Source organism: Neolamprologus multifasciatus, chromosome 15 (assembly GCF_963576455.1).
Source record: "Neolamprologus multifasciatus chromosome 15, fNeoMul1.2, whole genome shotgun sequence".
Lineage (NCBI taxonomy): Eukaryota > Metazoa > Chordata > Actinopteri > Cichliformes > Cichlidae > Neolamprologus > Neolamprologus multifasciatus.
Window position 1 is genome coordinate 10,180,558 of NC_140453.1, and position 27,205 is coordinate 10,207,762.

Below are 27,205 nucleotides of genomic sequence, written 5' to 3' on the forward strand. Positions count from 1 at the left end.
TTATTGTTCAAAGGCTCACTTATAATTTATTAATGTTCTCGCCACACATCCGCAACAATCCTGCATCCACATTCTGAACAGATGACACTAACGGAAGAAAAATAAATAAAGAAATCACATCTTGCAATGATGTTTGTGAAATGCAATTCATGGCAATGTGCGAACTGTCAAATCTATATTCATCTTTTCTTGAATACACTGGAATTTGACTGGCCTGTCTGACAAAAATACTCAGGATTTACAGCATAGTCTCGAAGGACTCTAAAGTCTGAGAACTTATAATCCTTTCTGATAGCAGCAAATCAATTGATTATCTCACTCCTCAACAATTCTGCAAGATCACAGGGAGTAATAGATTTAAAGTTGATGCATTTTCATCTTTGGTGGTTAGGCCTTCATTAAAATACATATTTTCTGCATTAGTGTTTTAGCCACGGGGATCAAATTAGCCTTAAAAAAATACTTCATGTCCAATAACTCTAATTACATTACATTGACAAATAAAATAAAATGGGGAAAAAAAATCAGCAACTTCTCCCAATCTTAAAGATGAACTTCCAGTTATCAATATAGTGTCGTGTAAACCATTGCCACCACAGACCTCAGTAGGGAGATGGCTAAACAAGTGTGAACACTGCAAGAAATACTGAGACAAGGATTAGTGTTTGATTCTTCAAATTGATGTCAGTTACAGAGCTGGCACTGAAACGGGATCAAATCCAAGTCGGGACAATATCAGAGCGACAGGCTGAAGAGAGGTGGGGGTGGGGTAGGGCTGTGGGTGGGATGAAGTCATTTAATAAACATCGGAGTGCTTGTGTTTCATTGTGTTTGTGTGTGCAGCTGTAAGCATATGTGTCACGAGTTCTGTGCCCACTGCTTCATAGAAGGAAAGAAAGAAAGAAAGAAAGAAAAAAAAAAAGGATTTTTGTGAGAAGCACGAGGCTCAGCGGGGAGGTTATGGCCACAGGGAGAAGAGAGAGCACCAGGCTCTTTTGTTGTTCTCTGCTCTTGGTCGTGTCAGTAGTCCAGCTGTTAGCCACAGGTCAGTGGAGTGAGACACTATGCCAGGGAGCGCTGACGAGGTTTGATTCTAGGATAGAGCTGCAAAGAAAACAACAGGAGAAATTATTTATTATTACATATTTAGTGACTGAAATCTTTGATGAATTCTTGTTTTGCAATGGTACATGTAAGTGGCATCTAACTAAAAAGTCAAAGAGTCAATCAGCTCGAGGGTAAATTTTCATTTTTGCCAAGTTAAACAAACTTAAATTTGGATGACAAAGCTGAAATTTGATTGAAAGAAAAACATTGAAATGGGGGTGGGAGGAGTGACGTTTACCCCCAGCAGGTTGCGGGGAACATAGCCCTCATTGTCCTCGAGTCGTGCCCACCACCACTCCGTTTCGCTGTCGTCTTGTCGTCGCAGGATGGTGATGGCGTCCCCCTCACTGAATGACAGCTCGTCCGGATTTTGGGCTTCATAATTCCACAGAGCGTACACCGTCCCCTTGTTCATTACGCCCAGCTTCTCCTGAACACCTGCATGTAAGAGAATCCAAACAAACAGTTAGTATAATTTACAGTTCAGGATACAATCAGGATATTTAAGTATAATCTTACATTTGCTACATTATTTTTATTACAGCCTCAGCGATTGGACTCAAAGGATTGGAAGTCTTTCTAGAATTTGTACACACCAATTGGTGTGATGTTTCTCACCGTATAGAAACTGGGAACACTGGAGGTAGCCCTCTTCCATTTCCTCGCATTTATCCGCAGCAGTCTCCACATCGCTAATGGTGCTAGCAAAGATGGCGGCCCCTGACTCGACCAACAACTTACAGAGATGAACACTGTTGCAGGAGGCTGCACAGTGAAGAGGAGTCCTGTTGAAGCACACACAAACACGAAATATGGATACAACAGGTTACGTAAACCTTCGCATTCTGCGTCATCATCCAGTTTTCCTGCGTATGAGGACTCACCATCCATCACTGTCAGCAGCATTGACGTTCACTCCAAAATCCAGCAGGAACTTGACTATGTGGTGATGTCCCGCGCACACTGCGTTGTGCAGGGGTGTGATGCCTTCATCATTGGCAGTGCTGGGATTCTCCACCTGGAAAAAGGAAGGACCGGGACAAAAAAAGATGAGTGCTTAAACTACATTCACATATAAAACAAATTAAAGTCTATAAATAGAATCAGAACACACCTCATAGATGATCCTCTGGACCAGGTCAAATTCTCCCTCCAACGAGGCGTCCAGCAGAAGAGCCAGAGGGTTAAACTTCACTCTGAAGCCATGACCAATGCGGTCAGAGTTTGGTTTTTTTAAGTTTGTTCGCTTCTCCTGTAATAATAGAGAGGAGGGATGAGCCTTTGAAGCACTTTTATTTCTTTGAATAAAAGTCTGTGTATGTGTGTCTCTCACCAGTGGTTGTGAGACCCCTGTGCCACTCTCCTCTGGAGTGGTGACCTCCGGCACAGGGCTGGGCAGCGCCGCTTCCGAGCCTCCCACGTTGTTGTTACTGTTGTCCTCCGATCCCTCGGCTTCAGCGGGATCCATGTGTCCTCCTTTTGGTGAGGCCACTGGCTCGTTGTCATTAGCATCAGTAGTGGCAGGGGGAGCGTCAGAGCCCGGCTCCTCTTCGCCTGGTGTTGGCGCTAGCGGAGTTTCTGAGAGGAGATTCCCATTGTCTGTATCAGCCAGAGGGTCACCTCCTAGGTATCCAGGAGGATTACTTGGTTGATAAAATGGTGTTCCATTACCTGCACCAGTCCCACCTCCAGATCCACCAACTCCATTTCCCTCTATGCCTCCTGCAAGAGTGTTGAATCTCTGGTAGAGCAGTTTCTGGATGTTGGGTCCGCTGGGACCCTCTGGTTCTGTGATGGAGCTGCGCTTCTTCAGTGGTCTCGGAGCGTTGGCCAGCTTTTTACGGAGCACTTCGAGGTCAGCGTCGCTTTGGTAGCGCAGCGGGGAATGTACCATTGGCGTCAGCTTGGTTGGGCTGAGTGGCCGTGGTATGTTCTCCACACTGGGAGGAGGTGCTGACGGCTCAAGGTGCTGGAAGCTCTCATGATCGTCATATTCTCCGTCTAATGTGTCCTCACCACTGGGTTGGCCTTGGAGCAATGGGAAGGCCCCTCCTGACTGACCAAAAGACAGAGGCGAGGGAGGCGTCGAGCTGGAGGGGAGAACAGGCTTCCCGTATACTAAGAGAGAGCAGACATGGTAGAGTTAAGGTTGAGGGCATTGATGCCATCATTACTTTCATTATTAATTCACTTATTCATTTTGCTTATAATAAACAAGAGTTGGCAGTCTGAAATGCCAAAGTTAAAATTGTCTATCATATGTCCTCAGGGCTTGCATCGCCCCTAAAATTCCTTTTATTTTTTCACACTTGAAAACTTAAAAGAATTTGATTTATATGATATAAGTATATCATCACATTTCAGACTGCAACTAACTAAATATTCTCAATTTCTGGGCAAAAGATTCATAAAAAACTGTCCCAAAATCTCAGTTCTTACCTGCTTTAATAGCAGGCTTTAGTGGCTGGCTCTTTGGCGCCAACTGCTGGAGGTACATGTGATAGATGGAGCTAGAGTTCACGGTAGGTGGGCCCTTTCGGGGAGACTGAGGCCGTGATCCTCTGTCTGGGATGAAGGGACGCACTGCCACAGCTGGCGGAGGATCCAGTCGTTCACTCATTCCAGAAGGAAAGAGCGGTGCATTAGGCTGGAAGGTGGGGCTTGGTGGCACTGAAATACGCTGCTGGATCTGCTGGGAGGACGAGCCTGTGGCGGGGGGCACGCGGGGCCAAGCGGGAGCTGGTGGGTTTGGGAGTGGGCGAGGTGGGGGAGGTGCATCTTTACGGCGCTCCAAAGAGCTGGCTGAGTTTGCGGAGGTGAGGTGGGATCCGTATGGTGGTGGCTGCGGCTTGTTGATGGCTGGGGAGGACACAGCCATTTTGGAGTCTAGCACCTGTGAAGAAGCATACAGGCATTTATCATTAAAACAGCTGTTATATGCAGAAAAAAAATGAAAGATTCACTCCTTCCCACTGAATAAAAATCCATCTTCAGCAGCCAATTTACCATATGTGCAACTGATATCATACAGGCCTAGGAGGTTGCCGTGGTTACCCATAATTTGCATGAAACATGCCGACCTGTCTCAAAAATTAGCCATATAGAAACTCAGTAAAGTGCAATGCAGATGAAAAGCAGAGCACATTCGCTTTCAAAGTGAAGGTTGTGCCTTATAACTGAAGCTAACATGTTTCAAAAAATGTTTTTTTATTTTAAAGACAAATGCTCTCCATTTTCGGTTCCATTTCCTTTCAATGAAAGGAGTTTAGGAGGACGTACCTTTTCTGCACTTGGAGCACCGGGGGAGCCTGAGGGAGCACTTTTGCCCTGGGTATCAGTCCCTGAGTCTCTTCTCTCAGGAGGTTTTAGAGTTGCACTGGGCTTGCCTAGAGTAGGCCAACCAGTTTCATTAGCTATGGCATAAACAGGACACAGTTAGTGGAGAGCAAAAGAAAGAAAAGATCACACAAGTGACTTGAAAAAGCATGTCCATCAGCACTAGTCTTAAACGGCAGCTTTTTCTTATGACTAAGTGCACTGTGTGGAATATTAGTGATGACATTTCAAGACCACTAGTAAATATAATGTTGTAAACACATAAAACAACTATACTGTTTTGACCGGTATCAACTGGAGAGGTCAGGATTTTTTTTTAGATGCCCATCCTATTAACCAGACACAATAAAGAAACCAAGAGCTCGCTTTATGTTACATTTATGGCCATCACTGATAACAAATAGACATCGATCCAAGGAGAAGCTCTTTCCCATGAGCTCCCCCACTCTCACACATCAGAAGGGAGATTTTCTTTATTTCTTTTAAAAGTACAAACTGCATCAAATTAAATGTTTCAAGAGGCGCCGCTGATCAATAGGATCAAAATCCCGAGCCTTCACATTAGGTAAAGGAAGGAATTTATGCATATTAGTATGTTGCTGATTTTAGTCACTTAGTGTTTAACTTAGTAACTATTATTGGTAACTACAATGAAAGTTAAGATGATTTGGCTAATAACAGATAATAATAACTGCAGAAAATGTGAAACTAAAAAGACAATATGTAAAATTTAAAATAAAAAAAAATAGTAATTTCAAACAGAAAGGACAGCGTGAAAGGAAAGAAAAAGATGACAAAAAACAACAGAAATAAGTGCTGCACACAGAAATTATAATAACCGTCACAATCTGTCACACAGCAATAATGCTGGTGAGTGATGTGTTAAAGATGTACATAAGTGCTATCATATATTAGTAGACCAGAGATTTTGACTTGTTATAGTAGGAAAGAACAGGTTGAAGAAACTTTGTCAAAAATCATTCCATCAGCTGTGATTGTAATCCACGAGAGTGTGTAATGCATGCATAACGATAAAGCCATTGAACTGGCACACCTAAAACAAATGCACTACTTATAATGTTATAAATCACAGCTGTGCTTTTCCTGCTATAACAAACCAAAATGTTTTACAATGAAAAAAAAAAAGTCTAAACAGTTACAATAAGGCAACACTATCCAGAGTCTAAAAGGGAAAAATCTGGGTCTGGTTCTTCTCAGATTATCAGGAGTGACACTTAAAGAGTGAATCCTATGATATTTTAACATGCATGGGTTAAATTCCTTGTGCATGTAAAGCGTTTGACAGCTAAAAGTGATTCTCACAGCTTAGCTGTTGTGAGAGTTTGGCACGAAGGTTAAGGTGGCCGCAGGCCTGGGAATGAGGTGAAGTTAGAACAAAGCCACGATATTATGGACTGCTTTACATGTTAAACTGACGAGGCACTCAACTCAGCGAACCTTCTCAGAAGTGTATGAGAACACACAGGACCAGCAGCGCTTTGCCATCAGTCATGTGAGGCATGATATCAGCTACAATCAACAGCACCAACTTCGTGCAGCTTATGCTTTTAAACAGCACCCCAGTACTTTCAAGTCACTGGCAAATCCACAGAGGAATCTTAATGACCAGTCAGTGATTTATGGATTCAGCCTGAGACAGTTGGAGCAATTTACCCATCACAGCAGTGAGTGATTCGAGTGTAGGTGGCTCATGGTGTTACTGGGGAGAGTTCTTAAATACTCAATTAGTCCACGCAATAAGAAACTCGATTAGATGGAATCAAAATTGTATGATGGATTACATTGTTGTAATATGGGGGGAGAAAAAATGAAATCTGGGGCATGCTGTGGATCCTGTGCTACAATCAAGACAAGGTTCTGCAGGTGCCATCCTTTTGCTTATGCAGCGCTGTGCACTCACGGGATGTGCCGTCAGAGCCAGTGGAGGCTCCAGGGCCCGGGTGTGATTCTGGAAGGGACGGGGGAACCGGGTCCACAACGATGTCTAAATCAGACACTTTCCAAGGGCCGGGAGGCTTTCGCACACCGTCTGCCCCAAGAAGAGTCATCCCCCACCCATCCCCCACACCCAGTGAGACAGACATCACAAAGACAAGACAGGATAGACATGAAAGAGAGACGGAGAGACAAGGAAGGGAAACACAGGTTACACAACACAGGAGAAGAGTGAGGTTAGAGAGGAAGGGAGGAAAGAAAAGCAATCACAGAAATCAAGCCCAGGTGGAGAATCAACTGAGATGTCAGGTAGGAAGGAATCTGTTCAGGCAGAGGAAGGAGCTTCAGCAGCATGCAGAAAGTGTTCAATGTGTAGCTGGAAATGCTGGATTTATGATCTATCTGAACAGAACCCTGGATGACTGGAGGTTTCTGATACCGTCCAAAGTCTGAAATCAGTGATCTCACTTTCAGACATTTATGCCTTCGTTGACCAGCTGGCTCTACAACAGCGGTCCCCAACCTTTTCTGTGCCACGGACCAGTTTATGCCCGACAATATTTTCACGGCCCAGCTCTTAAGGTGTCGTGGATAAATACAACAAAATAAAACCAGTACCGGTACCAAAAGAGAAGATTTATACATAACACATGGGAAAAAAAAACAGGGAAACCAAGTTGACAATAAAAACGATTAAAAAAAAATAATGCTAAAAAACAATAAAAACCCTGAAAAGCATTAATTTCACACCCGAGCCTCAACTCTCGAGGCCCAGTACCAAACGTATCATGGACCGGTACCGGTCCGCGCTCCAGGGGTTGGGGACCGCTCTTCTATAGGACCTGCACTCTCAGACTACATGTAGTAAACTTGTCAGTGTTTTTTAAACATTTCTGCATTTTGTAAAATAAAAAATTAAAAAAATAGAAAATCTCCATGTGTAAAATGTTTGGGTTTAAACAAACCTGATTTAGTGCGGCCATGGTTGGCTTGGTTATTAACACCCAGAGTCTGTGGCTTCAGTGGATCTGGTGGTATGGTGTAGCCGCCTTCCTGTCGAGCCGGTACTGGAACCTGGATATATGGTCCGACTGCAGCAACCCGACCCAGAGTGCCGGGAGCTGGCTGGGGAGACGGAGGCCCATTGGCTCTATTCAGCTATAATAACAGAGAATGAGAAATGTTTGAGATGTCAAAACAGCTGAAAAGCGAAAACTGTATAAAACTTTCACTACTCCAAGGGCTTTACAGCTCCTCTAAGAAGACAAATGAAAACTATTCTTTGAGTATCTATAAAAACTTTAAAACAGCATTTAAATGTTTGATTTTAAATAATAAAAAAACCCCTGCAGTGTATAAGCTGATGTCTTACAAAGAGATAGAGGGGAAAAAAACAAAACAATAAAACTTTCAGAACTTTCCCGCCCCCAAAAATATGTAAACAGGAGATGTTAAGGGCTCCTAGTCTTACAGGGAGGTTCTCTTTTTGACGTGCCTCAGCTTTTTTCTTGTAGAGACGCTCCCTCAGCTCACTGATGCGCTTGTCCATAAGCGTCACTTCCATATTGCGCTTGTTCAGAAGCTCCTTCTGTTGCTGCAGCTTGCTGTTTTGCTCCTGATTCAACTTGTTTCGAATCTGATAATGATGAGCGAAGACATAAACAAATGCATAGAAAGACTGGACCAAGATAATCTGCTATCACTGTAAACGTAGCAGAACTTGTAAGAGTATTCACGACATGATGCACTAATTTCAACTCTGCATTACCTGAAGCTCCTGGTACAGTTTGCGGAGCTCCAGCGCTGCAGCACCGGTTACTTGGCCACCCAGGGACGTCTGTATGCCATTCAGCTTTCCCCTCCGCAAGTCCTCTAGCTGCAGGCTAAGCTGCTCCACCCTCAGCACAGCTGCCTGCAACTCCGCCTGCTTCTCCTGGAACAGGCTGCTAACCTGCTCGATCTCAGCCGCTGCATTTAGGAGGGGGAAAAAAAGGAAAAGGATCTGGATCAGCACCAACAGACAGCTTCTTTGTTTTGGGGGAAAAAAATACTCCAAACCATTCATCAAAAATCAAATGCTATTCTTTTATTAAAGAAACGAAAAGATCCTCAAGACCCAGACGTTTCAGAACTCTTATTCATCCAAAGTCAAGATTTCTGAATATAAACTATGCACTGATATGAGATATAAATCTTCTTTCAGTGTCTGATAGACTGTGAAATAGCTCGAGTCGATCGCAGACAACCTTTCTGTGAAACAGCTAGCTATCTGATACTCAAATATAACCGTCTCTAAAGAGTGGTGGTAAAGTAATGCACATATTTTAAGTATACGTACACAGGTTGCCATTGATGACCTTGCTGTAGTCCACCTGGCCTCTCATTGCGCGAATCTTCTTGAGCTTGGCCTCCTGGCTCTCTACACGTTCCTTCAGCCTCTGCAGCTTCTCGCTCTCTGAAACGCTTTGCTGCTGACGTCGCTCCTGCTGCTTCAGGTAACGCAGACGCTGCTCCTTTGGAAAGCAAAGCAAAGAGTGATTGATTCACAGGGGAAACCTTCATAAAACGGTGGTTTTAAACTGTACAATTTGTATATCTTTATAGGTTAAAACATAAAATCCCAACACACGAATCAAAAAATCAGCAGGGCACCACCCAAAGCTTAAAGGAAATCTAAAACTAGGCTAAATCGTTCTACTGAGTACATTAAGTGAATTTCTGTGCCGTGTCAAGACGGTCTGAAGGCTGAAGAAAGGGTCAGATGACTTCATCTCCGTCCAACTGAGAATTGCTCCAGTTAAATTCCTAAAATAGGAAATGACAGGGCCAGGTTTCCAAATGACTGCAGGGCTTCAAGTGGGCCTACTTTTCAGACACCACAACAAAGGCAATAAATAGTCTTTCTATCAGTGAGTCTACAGCGAGCTTTATTTTGCATGACTGATCAGCATACCACAAGCACGGTGGTCAGAGTGAGTTAATGCAATGAAAAGTCACAGAGTGACAAGGTAGGCTGTTTGTGCGACGTTCAGCTCCTCCTCCTCCATTGAAGGAGAAATCCTGATAATAGACAGTAGGAGGGTAGCCACTGCGTCTTTACCCATTGGTTTGTGAGGTCCTTTTCCAAAGCCTTGATTTTTAGCAGCATATTTAGAAGCACACTGCTTTTGGAGTATAAAGTGACTCTATAGTGCTTTGTTCATTAGTAAGATGTAACCATAAATGCACAGACGTAGATACTTGGCATTGATTAGCCAATTTTCTTTTAAATAATCCTTAGAAATAGTTCTCCAGGCTTGTTGAAGAACATTAAAATCTCTTCGTTGGATGTTGGCTGCCTTTTGTTCTGTTCTGTCCCACACTGCTTCAATAATGTTGAGGTCCTGGGAGACCAATCCATGGAAAATTAAATAAAATAATGACAAATTAAAATTTGGATTCATCATTCCATAAGCCACTCATTTCCAGTCCTGTTTTTTTTTTGTAATTTGGCAATTCCTCTTTTCCTTCCTTAAGAGTGGCTTCTTGACGGCCACCAAGCACAGCACTATGGACTGAAAGCACTGTGAACTAAGACCATTTCTGATGAGGCTTCAGTGAATCATGATGGATAAACTGAGGATCCAGTTGCATTTCTCGGGTCCTCCACTTGTCCAGTTTCTTCAAAGAAAGCACATTGGACACTGAACAGGATATATAACATTTTCTTCTAATAGTTCCTTGGGAATCATGTGCAAAAGTGCTTTTTTATCACTGTCAAATTGTGTAATATTTGGCATTTTTGATGGATTTACCTAAAGAAACTGGAGCAAATTTGTTTTTGTAGGCTGTTAGTAACCGAGTGCCTAAAGATACAATTTAAAATTGGTTCTTTCCTAAGTTGTCTGTTATGTGTAGACACAGCCCTGGCTCCTCCCTTGAATTAGGTGGCTTTTTATGTTTAAATGATTCACAAGTTGGTGTTAAGTGGTTCAAACAAAACAAACATTGTGAAAATGGTCAGGTACAAGAATGGACTGAAAACATTGAAAGCCCTTCAGAAAGCCTAGAACACTAATGTGCAAGACCACTTTATAATTATAAATATTAAGAAATAATGGACTTGCACAGTACTGTAATTTGTCAAATAGCTGGACTATAAAATAAATGCCAAAAATTACCAACACCTCACAAATGGGTACTGACATAAACACCTGTAGTCCTTATTAGTCTGCTGCATGTTACCTCGGGTCACTCACCTGGGCCTCTTAACTTGTGTTTGTTATACTGGTATCTTTTTAATGACAATGTCACAACATTATATGGCTCACATTGTGGTTAATTACAGGCCTAGCTAGCTGCCCCTGTGTGATGCACCCATATAATGTATGGTTACAGCTTACTATCCAAGCTTTCTTGCATTAGCTAATAACTTGACTCCACCCTATGGACTTTCAGCTAAGCACTCGACCTGCTTGTCTGAAAGTCAAGCAGGTCTTTATTGATAATTATTCACAAGGATGCATTTTACAACTCCAGATAAAATCCTGATGATGTGGAGCTGCAGCTGGTTAGTGAATAGCGCTAATTCCTGTAAAGACTTGAGTATCATTTCTGACCGATTGGACAATCCTGGCACCGTGACTCACACTGCATCCAATCTCATTCGTTACATAATGGTTTGCCCCCATTTCAGGTCACGACAGACTCTTTGGATGAGACGAGTGCAACAACATTCCACTTTCTCTCCGACAGAGCGGTCCAAGGCTGCTTTGTGTCCTGAGCTTGATTGAACTAATGCCCAGGCTGCGTCTGTGGCATCGGACTAAATGACACACCATCCGGCCAAACCCTGGCCAAGGCTATGATTTGTCAGGTCTCCTATGTTACTCAGTTAAGTTACTGCAACAATTTTTCAGTAATACATCCCAGCATAAGAACATTTACCGACTTGTTTTAAGCACAGTTTTACAGAAACAAACACATTATATGAACTGCAAAAAGACGACAAATATGGACTCACTTGTGCTTCCAATTAACACATTTTGTTAGCATAAAACAAACTTTGCATAAAAGACCATGACTGTATTTGGAGGAAGGATTCGTGGTAAGAGAATGAAGCTGCTGATACCTTTGCAACGAGCATTTGCTGCTGAGCCTCGATTTGCTGCTGCTGCCGTGTGGCCATCTCCTGCAGCTCCGACAGCGTGAGCTCCACACGCTGGCTGCCCACCTACACACCAACACAGGAACTGGTCAATACACTGAAATTTTGCCAACTACTCTTGATGTTGAACCACTGAGACTGATGATTAATAATGAGTTTAATGAAGGTGTTTTTCCCTTATAAAAACTCACATATGACAATATTTTTATATTTTATATTTTAATCAGGAAAAAAAAGGCTAATTTGACAAAAAATATGACTTATAATTCCTGTACTAAAAGGTGACTGATTCAGACTCAAAATTACATTACATTATGCTCGCCTCTCAGCCAAAACATTAACATTTAACAGCAGAGTTGTTCAACATCTATAAGCAATACCTTTGTGCTTTTTTACACCAATATTCAGGTAAATGTTTGATAGCACTTTGCTATGGATAACACAAAGGTCAAGTCAATAAATGCAGAATAATACGGGCCTGCAACATTACATAAGCCAAAAATATTATATAAGAAAAAGAAGCTGAAAAACTAAGCACAAAGAAATAGGTTACGAAGAGAAAAAAAAAGCCATTTGCAGAAATGATTTTAAAAGATGTCTGGATTCAGTAGCCAGAGGGTCAAACTGCAGTAGACTGCACAGTACTGAGAGCTGGGGACTCTTTCTCCAAAACAGCATCTTTATGGGACCTTAATTATGATGGAGAATCAGTTAGTGGGCAGTAGGCCCGAGCCTCTGAGGGGCAACATGTCATTTGGTGTTTATACACACAGCATAAGCTTCATATCGTATGGAGGCATTACTGAAGTAAAAGAGTGGAGCTGTGACCAGACACGAGGCTGCTGCGTTACTCAAGCACACAAAATTACCAGAAGTCGGTTTTGTTACAGCAAAACAAAAACATGAATCAGTTTATTACATTTAGCTCTGGTTGTCCAGAACATAGAGTTCTAGAGTTTTAGCTAGAGGAAGCTGTGTTTCCACACACAAAATGACCTGTTGTTGATGGCCAGTAACACTGGAGAGCTTTACTCTTTGATGACTAGGTGGACTGTAAATGTGCACAAGCTCTTATTTTGCTGTTATATTAATACACTGATCATGTTCATCGTTAAACAGAGCTCGGTAACTGACGTCACTGTGGCATCACCGCACAATGAATTGTTTGGCAGACAAACAAACAACTTCATTCATTGCTACTTCATTGCTTTACAAAGTTTAAAAGAAAATGAAGTGTACGAAACTGAAGCTCTAAGGGGAAAAAGTGAAATGCAATCAGCGTCATTGCAGATCCTTACAATGCGTCAAAAAAACAAAAAGATTAGAGACCACAATGCCTCACGTACCCCCCGCATTCCCCCAATATGTTTACCCATCTTGCGTGTGGTGCAAATGCCAACACCACAACACAATTTTATCATTTTAATTCCCACAAAGCACAAGTTCAGTTTAGCAGTGGCAAATTTGGAAATGTTAAATTTATATTTAAGATGAATATGAATGAAGAACATCAATTAACTGTGTTTGCCCTACTGTTTTCAGCCAGAGGTAAAATTGTAGATCTCAGTCGTTTACTTTCCTTTAGATGTGTATGTTTATAAATTTGAAACTGCTCTAAATTAGTGTCCAATAGTTAATAATCAAATTCCTTAACAAATAAATAAATACATACAGTAACTCAGACTTCTGTTTACTACCACCACAAGTCTCTAAGCTCAGAGCTGAAAACCTTCTTGAAACTTCGAGTCAGCTGTCAGCCCAAAGCTTTGTAATGAGCGGTGACACAAGCCGGTACTATTGATCATTTTAATTGACTGATCAGCGTGTGTCTGTCCATTACATTTTACATGCATAGCACAATCGAATGAGCTGAAGTCTGCAATTCACTTGTGTGTTTGTGTTGTTTTCTTATTGCTCATGTTTGTTGTCAGTGTTTGTCACTCTTAAACAATCGCCGTCACATAAGATGCAATAGAGCAATGTGGTGTGTTAAGTTTTTTTTTTTTTAAATATAAAAGTAACAAATCATAGCTCACTATTCAACCAAGTATTACAGCTGTAAAAGATAAGTGAAAGAGAGCCCTGCACAACCAAACGCTACTGCAGCCAAACCCGAGACACAGACCCATGCAGCAAACTGTCGACTACTTACGGAGAGCCTGAACAGAAATTTAAATGACAGGAAAAAAAGAAAAAGAAAAAACGTTTCACCTCCAAGAACAGTTTTCATGAAGTTGAAATTTTGGCACCCATGTGTTCTTCAAGAGCTCACAGAATAAAGGCAGGCTGGCTTTTCCCTACAGAGTTTCGAATTTCTAGATTCAAAACACTGACGACTACCTTTAAACAGAATACTGAGCGAACACGCTCCACCAAACTACAAGCGATATTGAAATGCTCCCAGCCTTTGCCTTTGGAAAGAGCACTGAGAGGGAGGAGACGATGCAGGAAATGTCATGGTGCCTTTTTTCCTTCAACAACAGACTGAAAAATGTAGAATACTGGCTCGAGTAGAGAGGCATATCGTGTGTCAAGTGCATGGATGCTGGATCCAACACATATTTAAAGTAGTGGGGAGGACAATAATACCAACAACAATACCTGTAACTACTGCTCTGTTTGGTTAGAGGAGACGTGAAAAAACATGCGTCTTGCTGGGAGTAAATTCAACTTTTACTTTACTCAAACAATGCAACAGTAGTGCACCCACATAGACAATCTTTTGCTCCTTGGCATTTGTTAAGACTTTTAGTTATAAGGATGTCTAGAAAGCCTCATAAAGGCTGGAAGGGCAGCATGATGACTCAATCGAGATAGAGATGGGGGAAGTCACTGGCACATGAACACGGCCATGCTCAAATGCACTCAAGCAACACTGCATCAGTGACAGTTCCTCTGAGGGAGAAATCGACTCTCTCGTGTGGCGAAGAGAGAGAAACGCCCAACTGAGCAGACAGCAGGAAGAGAGGACGAAAGCAGCCAAGTGCACACTGATGAGGGACGCCGTTCTGCAGGATTTCATAAACCCTGCAAATTGCAAATTGTATACTTTTGCCCAAAACGACTGTAATTGCTTGCAAATGTAAAGTCTTATCAGGGTAACACTGGGGATGTGTGCGACTAGTTGTCTGGACGTTTAAACATTGCTGTCTTTGCTAGTCGATCCCATAAATACTAGTCTGTTAATAAAATAAGAACAATATGTTTAACAGCCAACAGCAACGGGACACCGTTGCTGGCTCTCTCTCTCAGACCCACTCTGCCTCCTGAGCTACAAACTACAAATCCTAAGCTATTAATTATAAAAGATTTCAAAGGAAAAACAGCAACTGAGAAACTGGCGTCACAGGCAGTTTGATATTGTTGCCTGGGAGAAAAAATAAATAAAATCACTGAAATTATTAGTAATTTTACTAGTCTTGTTCTGGGTAGTGCCAATGAGCTGTCAGTATCATTTATGGCAGCTAAAATGGTGATATAAAAAAATTAATTGTAATCGTAGTATTCCCCACAGGGATCGCTGTTCTTTAAGATGATGATGATCAGCTCTGCTGGGCTGACTGAAAGCCTCTGGGGTTTGGGCAGCAGCAAGTGGAAAAGCTAAAGCACTGATCCTCTTAACAACCATTATATCATCCAGAGGGCCGACTAATATAATCCTCTAAATCAGATATTAAGAAGAAACTTGGACACAAGTTAGTCTCAGTACTTCGAATGGGAGGAGCCATTCAGTGTCTCTTTCGGTCAGTAGTGACACTAAGGATACAGACTGTGTCATTTGGTGCCAATCAATAGCCAATTTCTATATCTACACTCTAAAGTATTACACTGTTCATTTCTGAGGCTCTCTCCTTAAGCACATTACTCGTGAAATAAAATAAAGCACAGTAGATTAAAGCGCCAAGTTTAGGTTTATTTATTATACAAAGAACTGTGGAGGAAATACACGCCTTTTAAACACAGAGTGCTCAAAGTTTTAAAAGTAATATCTGCAACCATCCACAAACACACCCTTCACCTCGTGACCATGAAAGGTCCTTCATTACTCAGATGTTTGGGCTGTTTGAAGATTTTAATTTACCTGCTGAATATTTACATTTTGCCCAAAGAGATAATGTGAAAGCTTCGGTACACATCTGCGTTCGCCCTGTTCCCTCTATCAGCAGGGAAATCATCAATAAACGCCACCATGCCACTTTCATTAGCAGCCTCATCACAACAGAAGCAAAACCGCCATGTTTGACAGATGAGGTGATGCTTCAGAGCTCGAATTGTTCCTTTCTTCTATCCATCATTTTCAAAGCAGCTTTTTTTAATGCTTTTTTTGAAAACTGTACCCGCCTTACTATTATTTAAGGCTCACCCAGGGTTTCTATCTTAAGACAAATCCTCTCAGCTTCTGTCATGATATTACTCCATCTTGGTGCATTCTTGACTGTAATTAATTCACCATTAATTCTGGCTAATCAAATCACTTTGATTTATCTGCTTCTTTACACATACTGACATCCATTCAAACCCATCTAGGTCTAACTGGAAACACATCTAAGAAAAAAAAGCAGCCCTTTTGTGCATAAAACAACATGCATGAAACATTTAGTCACCCAGTGTCCAGTTACTTTTAAATACTTGAATACTGGTTCTGTAAAAAGGACTATACCTCTCACGGTTCTTTTAATACTGACAAAAAACCTCAAATGTAGAAACTGTAGAATTTATTTTTAAGTACAATGGGCTATGTACATGTAGTCTATGGATGACAAAACAGATCTTCTCAACAAAAACAAAGTTAAAAGTTGCAGATTTTCTAGGAGAATATACAGAGGATAGCTTCTGGGTGCTTTTATGCTCTTGAAAACAAAAAAACAAAGCCTTCTTTCAACCCTGAAGGTTGAATTAGTTACAATTTCTTGACCGCAACACTTTCTTGTTGAGAAATCTGGGACAGATGGTCAGAGAGAGAAAGCTGTTCCCAGAGGCTGCTCTTATCGAAGTCATTCACATCTCTTAGTACACACATCCTTAAGCCAAAGAGTACATCAATGGGTACACCTGACAGGAAAACACCAACAGTGTGTGGAAAAGGAACAGTCCTGCCACACCAGAGCACAGATGATCCTCTGAGTTTGGAGTTAAAATCATATTATTACGGTGAAGCATGACCAAAACCCCTAAAACAAAGACACATATACTCCTGTTTCATTTCTAGTGTGATTTATACGTCTATCTTGTACTGTGAACTATAGGGCAAATGTTAAAGAATACTACACAGAGACAGATATTTCAACATTAATTCTCACCCCATTCTCATTGTGCTTGTCTCCAGTATTTCCACTTCTGCGACTCATTTGCTCCTGAGACTGCTGACTCCCTGCAAAAAAGGGGGAAAAAAAAAGAAGCAGTCACCATAAATAAATAAAACCCGAAAAACCCAATACAGACATGCAGTGTACTAGTGCGACACTCAAGAGTGCAGGAGTGCAAAGATGAATGTACCGCACGCAAGTGAAGATTCAGAGACAACCACCATTGTCTGAAATTGTCTTAAAGTTCACTGGTATGATTGCACATGACAGGGGGCTTTAAGAACTGGGACAAGCACTGCTAACTAAAGCCACCTACCTCATACTTTTAATAAGTGTATAAAAATTCACAGCAGAGGACAGAAAACTGCCCTCTTTTCTGTAATAAAAAAACAAAAACAAAAAAAACCAAGAAAGAATGACCTCAGCTTTTATTTGGTAGTTTATAGCCAATGTAAACATGATAGGGAAGACCACCAGGTAACTTGTATTTAAAACATTACAGACTCAGGCTGATAATACTTAAGAGTGGATGTTACACATAGCTGTTTATGTGGCTCTGCTCTATCCAGACAGAAAGACAATGTAATTAATGTGCGTGGGATAGCTGGCAAACCAGTTATTCCATTGATATTCCCCTCTGAACAATCTTTGCTTTTTTAATTCTACAAAGCTTTTAAGAACATAACGAAACTTCACCTATTTTAAGAAAGGCTAAACTAATATTTACAACGCTCCAAAAAAGGAGAAAACAGAAACAGAGAGAAATCTGGGCTTTTTTGATGTGTAAAGTCTGCAAACGGCTTGGCTAGACTAGACATGGCAGAAGAAAACAGAAAGAAAAAACACCAAGTGACACCAGTCTTCATTACAAGGAAGGCAGAACAGATGCCAAGAATTTCCCGACAGCTATCGACTCCACCCTCTACTGTTCAGGCTTCTGTGTGAAAAACAAGCACACAGAGCAGAGAAAGCAGCAGACAGCACACACCTTGATCGCTGCTCTCAGTTGGTGAATCTTCGTGCCGGAGAAAGAATTTGACTTCTTGCTTCCGAGGTCCCCATTTCTGCATGTGTTCATACATCATGTGCTCAAAGGGGATTGCTCGCTCTGAAAAGTTAAGGAAAGGTCGACCAGGTTCAGTCATTTACAATAGGTACACTGATTTTCAGCTAGCCTGGTACTTAAATGAACAAAAAACACTTAACTCTAAAGCTCAGTGATTAACTTGTTATACAGTCAGTCGGCACTTCATTAGTTACACTCTGCTAGTACTGGGTTGGACCCTCTTTTGTCTTCAGAGCTGCCTTAAATGTTCAAGGCTCAGATCCAACAAGGTGCGGGAAACATGCCTCACAGTTTTTGCTCGATATTGATATGACTGCATCACACAGTTCCTGCAGATTTGTCGGCTGCGTGTCCATCATATAAATCTCCCATTCAAGCTCAGCCAATGGGGCTCTATTGGATTAACATTGAGACCTTGTTTATAACAAGTGTTTACTTGTGTTATTGTTGCCTTCCTATCAGCTCAAAGCAGTCTGGCCATTCTGCTTTGACCTCTGGCATCAACGAGGCACTTTCATCCAGACAACTGCTGCTCACTGGATATTTTACTTGCAGGGTATGTGGTAAATAATTTCTTGGATATGTATGCTGTTTCCCACTTTCCCAATACTAAGTATTACTTTACACATTAACACACTTTTAAATTCAGAAAAAAAAAAGCATTTTTTCCAAGTTGTGAAATTATTTCTTGAAGCACAAATTTAAAAACAAATATCACCACAGCAATTTAAAAAAAAAAAAAAAAAAAAACCTTTCTAGTCTCTCCTACTTCAAAGATTTTGTTTCTCCCAGACTCCTCATTTTTAGTTGGGCTTCTTAATCACGCAAGGAATCAAACTGCTTGTCTCTGAGTGTGATGTCACCTTCCATACATTTGCAGGGATTATGTGTGTGAATAATTCACTTTATGCTAATTCTGTTTACATCATAGCCATACAGACAATCTCAGAATTAAAATGATGATACCCCGAGGAACAGTCCACTGATAGAGATGAATATTTACAGCACAATGTGTATGTAGAACTGAAAAAGATTGAGACCGAGACAGTAGGTAGAGACAGAGACTGAGAAGTTTTAGGAGGGTTTTGGGGCAGCCAGTTGCATTGTCAGGCCTCACATGACTGCATAACGTGAGGTCAATAAAGCGTTTTACTGGAATGCTGTTTTCAACTGAGCAGTAGGCCTTTAAAAACCGCTGATAACAAAGGGTGTGTCAGCACAGCGATGGTGATGGGACCGAGTGGAATCTGTTGTGACAGGGGCGTGAAGTACACTGGCACATAACCCTTTTCTCATATTAAAATTTGCTATGTGAATTATTTTATTCCATTCAGGTAAGCATGTACGGCTCCATTCAGCACCTCAACTCATATTTTTCAAGTGCTTGTTTTTACATTAATAAAGAAAGCTAAAGGCTACTGTTTGAGAAAATGAAATTCTTGTGCATGCAAATGAAGTGTCTGGCTCAGCAATAATGGGGTTTCAGATTACTTCACCTTCAGGCATTTACAAGAGACAACCGCTGTTCTTTCTCTTTAACGTGGCAGCGAACTGGATGCTGCTTCCTTTAAGAAAGACTGCGCTCCCTGTTCTGAATATTAAGCACTTCAGCAGGTCTGTGAGAAAGCTTCAAATGGGTCTTACCGTTGCCTCTCCACACCTCGGCCAGATGGCAGCCGCTCTCGCCAGGCTCTTTACAGAACTCGACGACATCGCGGCACGTTGTTTCAGGGGTGATGGGCACCTCAGTCACGGCCTGCTCCCCGTCGCTGAGGTACACCGTCAATATCATCTGAAAGGAGAAGGAAGACGGTGAGGGGAAAACTGAATACAAGTGCTCAACAGTGAAATATGAATGACACAGATTACAATAAAAACAATGGAGTGTTCAAGGATGAATCTTTACCCTCTCTAGTGCTACAAAGCCTGCTCTGCTGACACTACATTTCCCTGTTGACCAGCCCAGACTGTGAGTTGGAGCTAGCATTGGACTCGTGTCTGTGCCTGCCAAATTTCTGTTTACTATGATTAGTGTCTGACATAGCACTGAACACATAAAGTATGAGCTGAAAGGTAAAACATATCAATACATGCCTTCACATGTCTGTGTCGGCTCTCAGCTTCCACCAGTTTTTGAACAACCAGCAGTTAAATCACATTGACTTGATAGGTGTATGATCTAAATGATAGCCCAAACTCTTAACTCTTAAGGACTGGTTAAAAAAAACTCTAAATCTGATAAGACTGAATGAGAAACAAAACATAGCTGATTTATCATCTTTACGCTTTATAATAAGCTATGAGTAAACTTCAAGCTGCTTCAAGTTCTCCTGCATTAATCAGACATCACAATGTCTGCAATGTGCATGTCACCTTCTGACTAAGCTATTAAGAATGAAACTGAGCAGCTCAGCAGTTGAGTATTCAACTAGTCAAGTTTAAGTTTAAGTGTAAGTTTCACATTTACACAGTAAACTGAATATGTTGTTGTTGCTTGTTTTAAAAAAAACATGTCATATTACTTTTCGTTTTATTACTACACGAAAGCATGAAAATAATAAGAAAATATATCTTGGGCAGTGATGTTTTTTTATCTGATCTGGCTTCACACAGTCTACCTAAATCATAACCCATTCACAGGTATATGATCACCCCCTTTGGACTTTCTTGTAGTTAAGATTTAGTTATTTTTCCCCTCATGCAAATCAACAGACAATCCATTTATTCAGAAAGAAAAAGCCATGGTCACAGTCACACAAACACTCAGTGCTACCCTTCAAGGATAAGGGCATGGAAAGCAGCCAATGCATAAATAAATAAATAAATCCCAAAATCCAGATCGTCTAAGATGTTAAATCATTTCTAAGACGATTCGGTCACTGCAAAGTACTGAATCACCAGGTTAAATACATTTGTAGGGCATGTTAATCTATGAATTTAGGTTGCTATCTATGGGCAACCTTTTTTTCTTTCATAAATTGACAAAATGTTTCTAGGCAAGCAGGTTTTGGATCCCATAATAAGATTATTCAATATCTATGTAGAATAAAACTAACAGCAGGATAAGAGGCGCAATAGGTTTGAATATTTTACTTGACAAAAACATTTATATACCTTGTTTAAACCAACAGACTTTATTTTGCCCTGCTGGAGGTGACACATGTCTGCACTGATTATGGCAATCTCCTCTATATTCATCGCTACTGCACATCACCACAATATGGTTTTTTTTTTCCCCTCCTGAAGCGTCAGGCAGGTTTCCACTGTTTCCTGTGGGACAAAGCACTCTCGAGTGTTGAGGAGTGCCTTCCTGTTTCATGTGACAGGCCTCACTCGCCCCTCGCCTTCTGTGGCATGTAACAGAAAAGTGACACTGAGAGGAGTTTCGCGAACAAAAACAGCCCAAAGAAAAACTTCTGTAACAAAGAATGTTTTGCAGGGATGCTCAAAATGACGTAAACGTGTTTGAAGGGTTTGCTTGGTGCATGCTAGACTCAATTTCAGCTCTTTCTCAGTAAACAAAGAAGAAAAGCATTTGCTTCCAAGCCGTCCCACTTCGGCAATTTTTATACATGTTTCACTGCTTTAAAAAACACCAAAACAGGGACAGCCTAAGCCTAGAAACTTTTGAAGTGTGATAAAGAAAAAAAAAAAAGAAAGAAAAAAAAGGAAAAACCTACACTATGGCTTAGTTGTAACTCCTAGAGTTTCCAAGAGTACGATGGGAGGCAGAGTCTTCAGTCATCAGATTCCACCTCCCACTTTATTTCTTTTTTTAACAGACCTTTTTAATCTTTCATTCTTGATTTAAAAAAACTAAAATGATTACGGCTGGGGTTGTCTCAGGTTGCACTAAACCACATTTTAATTATATTGCTAGAGGTCTAGGCTGACGGGGGACCTCCCATAATGCACTGAGGACCTCTATTCACCTCTCTTTCATTTCCGACACATTTTTTGACACTCGCTCTGTCTTTTATTTCGCCCCTGCAAGTTAAGCTTTTACATTTCCATCCTTATTCTGCAGCCACCTCTTCTTGTCAGTTATGGGGCCATCTAACATGCTCAGTGTTTATGCTATGACTGACGTTATATAAACGCTGTTATCCTCCGGCTGACTTCTAGACAAAAAGCCTTTTCATTTACATGCAATAAGGTTCAAAATGCCAATTTAAAGCCCTCAGTGTCAAAAAGAGGTAGAAAAAGAAAAAAAACTCTAAAATGAAACAACTAATACATCACTGGAAAAGTGAAGAGATCATACATTTTTCAACACTGATTTTGCTGACTGCCTTTGACTTTGCTGAAATACAAATAAGTATAAGATGAAATGTTCCGTGTACATACTTTTGTACACATGGCTTCATGGTGCATTTTCAATTTCACAATAATTTCCAGCAAGCACTATTGTCATATATAATCTAGCTTTAGTCACTGAACCTACCTACAGATAATTACTCCAGGAGTTTCTCCGAGACAAAGTGACTCATCCTTTGTAATGATGCAACTGCATGATTCACTGACATTTTCTGCAGCAGCCAAAATAAAAAAAAATTAAAAATTATTGATATGATCTCTTGTCCTAGAGATCCACTCAGTGACTATGAGAATCAACAGCCTGCATTTTCAGACAAGGATGGTAAAAACATAGAGCTAATGCTGAGACACCGGGAAATCCCTTTGTGGCTCTGCGCTGTTTCTTACAGTGTTAATATGAGCTAATGGATGACCTTTTTGGGACTGCATATGCAACAGCGTCACTGGGGGAAAGAAATTAAATCTGGAAGATCTGAATGAAACCTCAAATGGGTAAGTGGTTAAGATGGATGGATGGCAGAAAGTGTTTTCTAAAAGTGTGGCAGGGGGTGCCACAAGCTGCATAATGACATACAAAACAATACAGTAAAAACAAAAAAAAATAAAATATTGAGGCTACTAGAGAGAACAACAGCTTGAATATAAAGAAGACTAAGGCATTATTATTTGTATTTGTTATACAACAGCTTCTAATATCCCTTATAGATTAAACTAAAAGGAGAAAAATACTATAAAATCCATCAAAATCTGCAGTTCTTCTTTTTTTTTTTAAATGACAACACCACAGGCCTGCATTCTGAATATTCTTGGCAGCATACCAAAACAAGCCTTTAAAGATTAAAAACACATAATTAATCAATCAGACAAGATGAGGTGAAAATTTAAACTAATCACAGCACCTGCAGACTAAACTACACAGAAATCTAGAAACTACTAGATATATCCAAAACCAAACAGAAACGCAGATCCAGCTGAGTGATCACTGGGGATACGAACCACCCTCACTAAGTTGCGTCTGCCCATACTCTTGGCTCTCTTGGCCGCCCTCCGTTTCCTCTTGATCTCCCTCTTTGGTGGCCGGTGATGTTCCTTTGCCCAGATGGGGTTCTCCTTGGAAAGGCTAACGAGGCCACGTAACACTATAGTCACAAATCTCTTCATTGTGGCACTGCCGCTTTTGCGGGCACGAGACTTAGATGTTATGCCATCCCGAACAGACCTCTAAACCCGACAGTGACGCGTGCATTAGAAAAGTGCTGCAGAGGAGACTTGAGAGGAAAAAAACACAAGCTGCATGTGCAGTTCGGGCAGGGAGGGGGGAAGAGAGAGAGAGCTAGTGTGAAACAAACAGCCAGCGAAAGAAGGAGAGAGCAAGGGAACAAGAGAGTGTCACAGGGTGGTGGGTATGGATGGAGGAGGGTGATGGGAAGTAATTTTACTGAAAAAGTGTCCCTGGGATGTGCCTGTGGCTGCAGCACCAACAACTCCCTGCTAATGAGAATAGTTTGGCCACAGCTGTGACTGGCAGGCAGGTCAACACCATCATGCAGAGCCAAGAAAGAGATTATGCTTATACTGGGCTGTGCATGACTCAAAGGAGTCAATGCATTATGCTACAGTGGGCACCATTTGGAGATCATTTAACTTCTGAGAGGGAAAAGGCATCATTTAGTGCCCTGATCTCCAGCACACATCAAACATTTCCTCACATAAATCCAGTTACTTACTTATTCTTAAAGATGGGTCCTGAGTGAAGGGAAAAAAGTTTAAGCTCATTACTGTTTTTTGTCTATAAACTTGAACCATTCAAACAATCCTTAAATGTCATAAATGTAAGACACTGGAATACAACACTACTTACATACTCCAGCTGTAACCAAAAACACAAGTAACTGTAACCCAGCAGAAGCCCAAATGTGTGGTAAACAACACACTATGATAAGTATTGGTCATGAGTCTGTATGGTAATCTGGTCAGACACAAACACACAGCTTAATCACAGCTAAACCCAATGAGGCTGTCAAAGTTGTCTCTGACATTCTGGACTAATAGTCCATCTCATGCTGCCCAAACTTGCCAAAAACCACTCGTCAACCGTACGGAGGAAAGACGAGACAAATGATGTGAAACAAACTGAAACATCTGAGTAACCGTGATTCCTGCAAACTACAAAATTATCAAGTTTTTTTTTTTTTTTAAACGTTCCTTTAGTCGGACTTCAGCACTCACCCAGTGTTTCATGTTGGTTTAACAAATTTTATCTGGCTTTGCTTTTACAGACTTATGTAGATGGCTCTTACATGTCTAATACTTACAAAGTGCAAACGCCTTCACTGTTAAATTTTATTTGAAACTGTGATAATGCATACTAATATTATTATTATTTTCCTTTTACTTAGAGTCGTTTTTAAAGTGTCTTTTTTAAAATGAATAAAATAGATCTATCAGTCCCACACGTGGGGAACTTGTTAAATAAATCAATTTTGATATAGTCATACCCAATTGAACTTGATACTTTTACTTTTTAATGATAATTGTTTTATTATTTCAAACAAGTATATCTACAAAAATGTGAATGCAGCAATAATATGCATTGTTTACTTTTTCCTGCAAGTCAGGCTCTGCCTGGTTCCACCGCCTGAGATTAATGCCACTTGACAATCTACTCGGCTCAAAAGTTCCCCTTAACAACAGAGCATTAGTCGACGCAGCCACACAGACCTAGATCTGCCAACATCTCATTGGCTGCTGGATTCACGCGAGAACCAAGCGGCTCGCTGCCTCTCTGCTCGACTGGCTCTCTGACTCTGATAGCCTGTTGGTGCCACAGGGTACAGCTGTCCACCGAGGCAATGGTAGTAACTGAACCTGAGAACTGCCGCAAATATGGACTTGCTTCTGTTATACTTGGTACTTCTGGAAATGTACGAGCGTCTCTGGAATGGTGATCAAGAACTATACAAATTTACGGCCAACTTCAAACCAATAGTTGTTTGGAAAGACATATTAAGAGTGAATCACCTCCCCCCGCTTTTTTTTTTTTAAAATGACAAGATCTCACTGAACTGACTGTAAATTTATCCCTTGCATGAGTTCATGTTCCGCTCCCGATTCCCACAGTCGCTGCCTTCTCAGCACTAAAGACAACAAAAGAGGTCCCAACAATGCGCTACTCCAATAGGGTTGCCAGTCAGGTATTCTTTCCTTGCAACACAGAGCTTCTTGAACAATAACACCAAGGTAAAAAACAAACACACACACACAAAAAAAACAATAGAATGAAAATATTTCTTGGCTTAGCACACCTACTATACCCACAGCTTTAAATACATCATCCATTGTGTAAGAGCATTTTTGTAACACGAATGAATTATAGTACGATTATCACAGAGATAGTCAATCATACTAATCTGACCTGCCCTATTGAGAAACACAGCGTTATAAATCTACCTGCTAACACTTGATAAGATGTGTCACATTCTGATAGAATTCAAAAACTGATCACATTGTGTTTATAATTTAGGATCCTTTATAAGGTTTGCGTCACTCTTTTATTCTCACGAAAAAACTGCTGTGAAATCATAAAAGCCATAGTAGATCATTTAAAAAAAGAAAAGACTTTTATGACTAGGAGCTGATCTGCCTTGAGATTATCTAAGCAGCAGTGGGAAAAGCAAACAAACTCATATCAGTCAGTTAGAACTTGAAACGTGTGTGTATGGGCGGTTAGTGAACCATATTTCTGTTTTTATAATAACATATTTAGGAAAAGCCCCACTCTTACATGTTCATGAAGTCCCCTAAATGCTAAATGATACACTACATGTGCACTTACCGGCATCATATTGGCAACTCTGCGGGATCACAATCAGCGGGCATCGGCAAGCTGACTTTTGACTTCCTCGTTTATCTTCTATGGCACCAACGGAGAGTCAGCAAAGATCCACCTTGCTAGTTATGGGCTCCGATTAACTCCAATGTTACAACCAAATGGGCCTCAGTCCTCGCTGTAGACCAAAAACAGCGAATTACTTGAAGTACTACAAAGCCAAACACTTTAAGACATCTGACTCATACTACAAAAATAATATGTAATGTCACCAGCCGCAGGCATCAACTTAAATGGCCCAGGCGTGGCTCTGTGCAGCGGCTGCTGCTACAAACAAGCTAGCTCGCAAAGCAACGCCGAGGCAAACGACAAGGCAATTACATGATATTACTACGCAGTGTCTGCAGATATACTCACCAATGTCAGAGACGAGTCATTGTTTCAGTGAAAAAAATCTCAGCTCTGCTACAGTGAAAGGCACGCAGCTAACCCAACCAGCTGTCAGCCAGCCAGCTAGCGTTATCTCCCCCGGTAAGGTGGTAGCTGTGTTAGCTGGAATCAGAGATGGCTAGAGGACGGTATGCACGTCGATGTCTCCGCTCTCGTCGGCCCTTTAGCTTGCATTGGCCGAACATCGGCACGAGCTGTCGACAGAGAGGGTGGGTTTTTTTTCAAAGGAACAAAAATAAAGGTTTAGTTAGTTTTTTTCTACGAAGGCAGCGAATCATCACAAGCAGGTTAGCAGTGCTAGTTCACGAAAAATACACATAGCTGGAATCCAGTTGTTGACGGTAGGAGGGGCAACTAGGGGCAACGTAGAAAGTCAGGAATCTGACGTCACCACCAGCCATGTCAACTGCAAGCATACAGTGCTATGAAAAAGTATTTGCGTCCTTTCCACCTGCATATTTCTGCATATTTTCCACACTTACGTGTTTCAGATCATTACATATGTTTTTTTTTTTAATTTAAATTAGACAAACATAACCCGAGTAAATACAAAATTGAGTTTTTAAATGATGATTTCATTTATTAAGGGGAAAGAAATCTATCTAAACTTATATGGCTCTATGTGAAAAAGTAGTTCCCTCTTGTTAAACTAACTTTGGAATTAACTGTGATTAACCATTTGCTCTGGAACA

At 41.0% G+C, this 27,205-nt stretch overlaps 1 protein-coding gene across 8 annotated transcripts; it reads right to left on the minus strand.

The window, feature by feature from the left end:
• Positions 1–26,882, minus strand: ppp1r13bb (protein phosphatase 1, regulatory subunit 13Bb). Of its 8 annotated transcripts, none has more exons than XM_085134344.1 (19): positions 26,481–26,882; positions 26,070–26,241; positions 19,562–19,709; positions 17,840–17,959; positions 16,846–16,916; positions 11,510–11,611; positions 8,738–8,912; positions 8,168–8,367; positions 7,895–8,035; positions 7,365–7,557; positions 6,365–6,493; positions 4,387–4,520; positions 3,547–4,000; positions 2,441–3,225; positions 2,222–2,359; positions 1,992–2,125; positions 1,726–1,892; positions 1,346–1,545; positions 1–1,104 (listed from the first exon to the last, which is right to left on the minus strand). In XM_085134344.1, the coding sequence occupies exons 2-19, from the start codon at positions 26,076–26,078 to the stop codon at positions 1,063–1,065; spliced, it is 3,342 nt and encodes a 1,113-aa protein (XP_084990470.1). In that variant the 5' UTR covers positions 26,079–26,241; positions 26,481–26,882; the 3' UTR covers positions 1–1,062. The 8 variants fall into 8 exon arrangements, with proteins under 8 accessions (XP_084990470.1, XP_084990469.1, XP_084990467.1 ...); XM_085134343.1 differs by having other exon boundaries at positions 7,871–8,035; positions 26,481–26,881; XM_085134341.1 differs by lacking the exons at positions 26,070–26,241; positions 26,481–26,882 and adding an exon at positions 23,231–26,061 and having other exon boundaries at positions 2,441–2,685; positions 2,779–3,225; positions 7,871–8,035.
• Between the last annotated feature and the right edge of the window lie 323 nt (positions 26,883–27,205).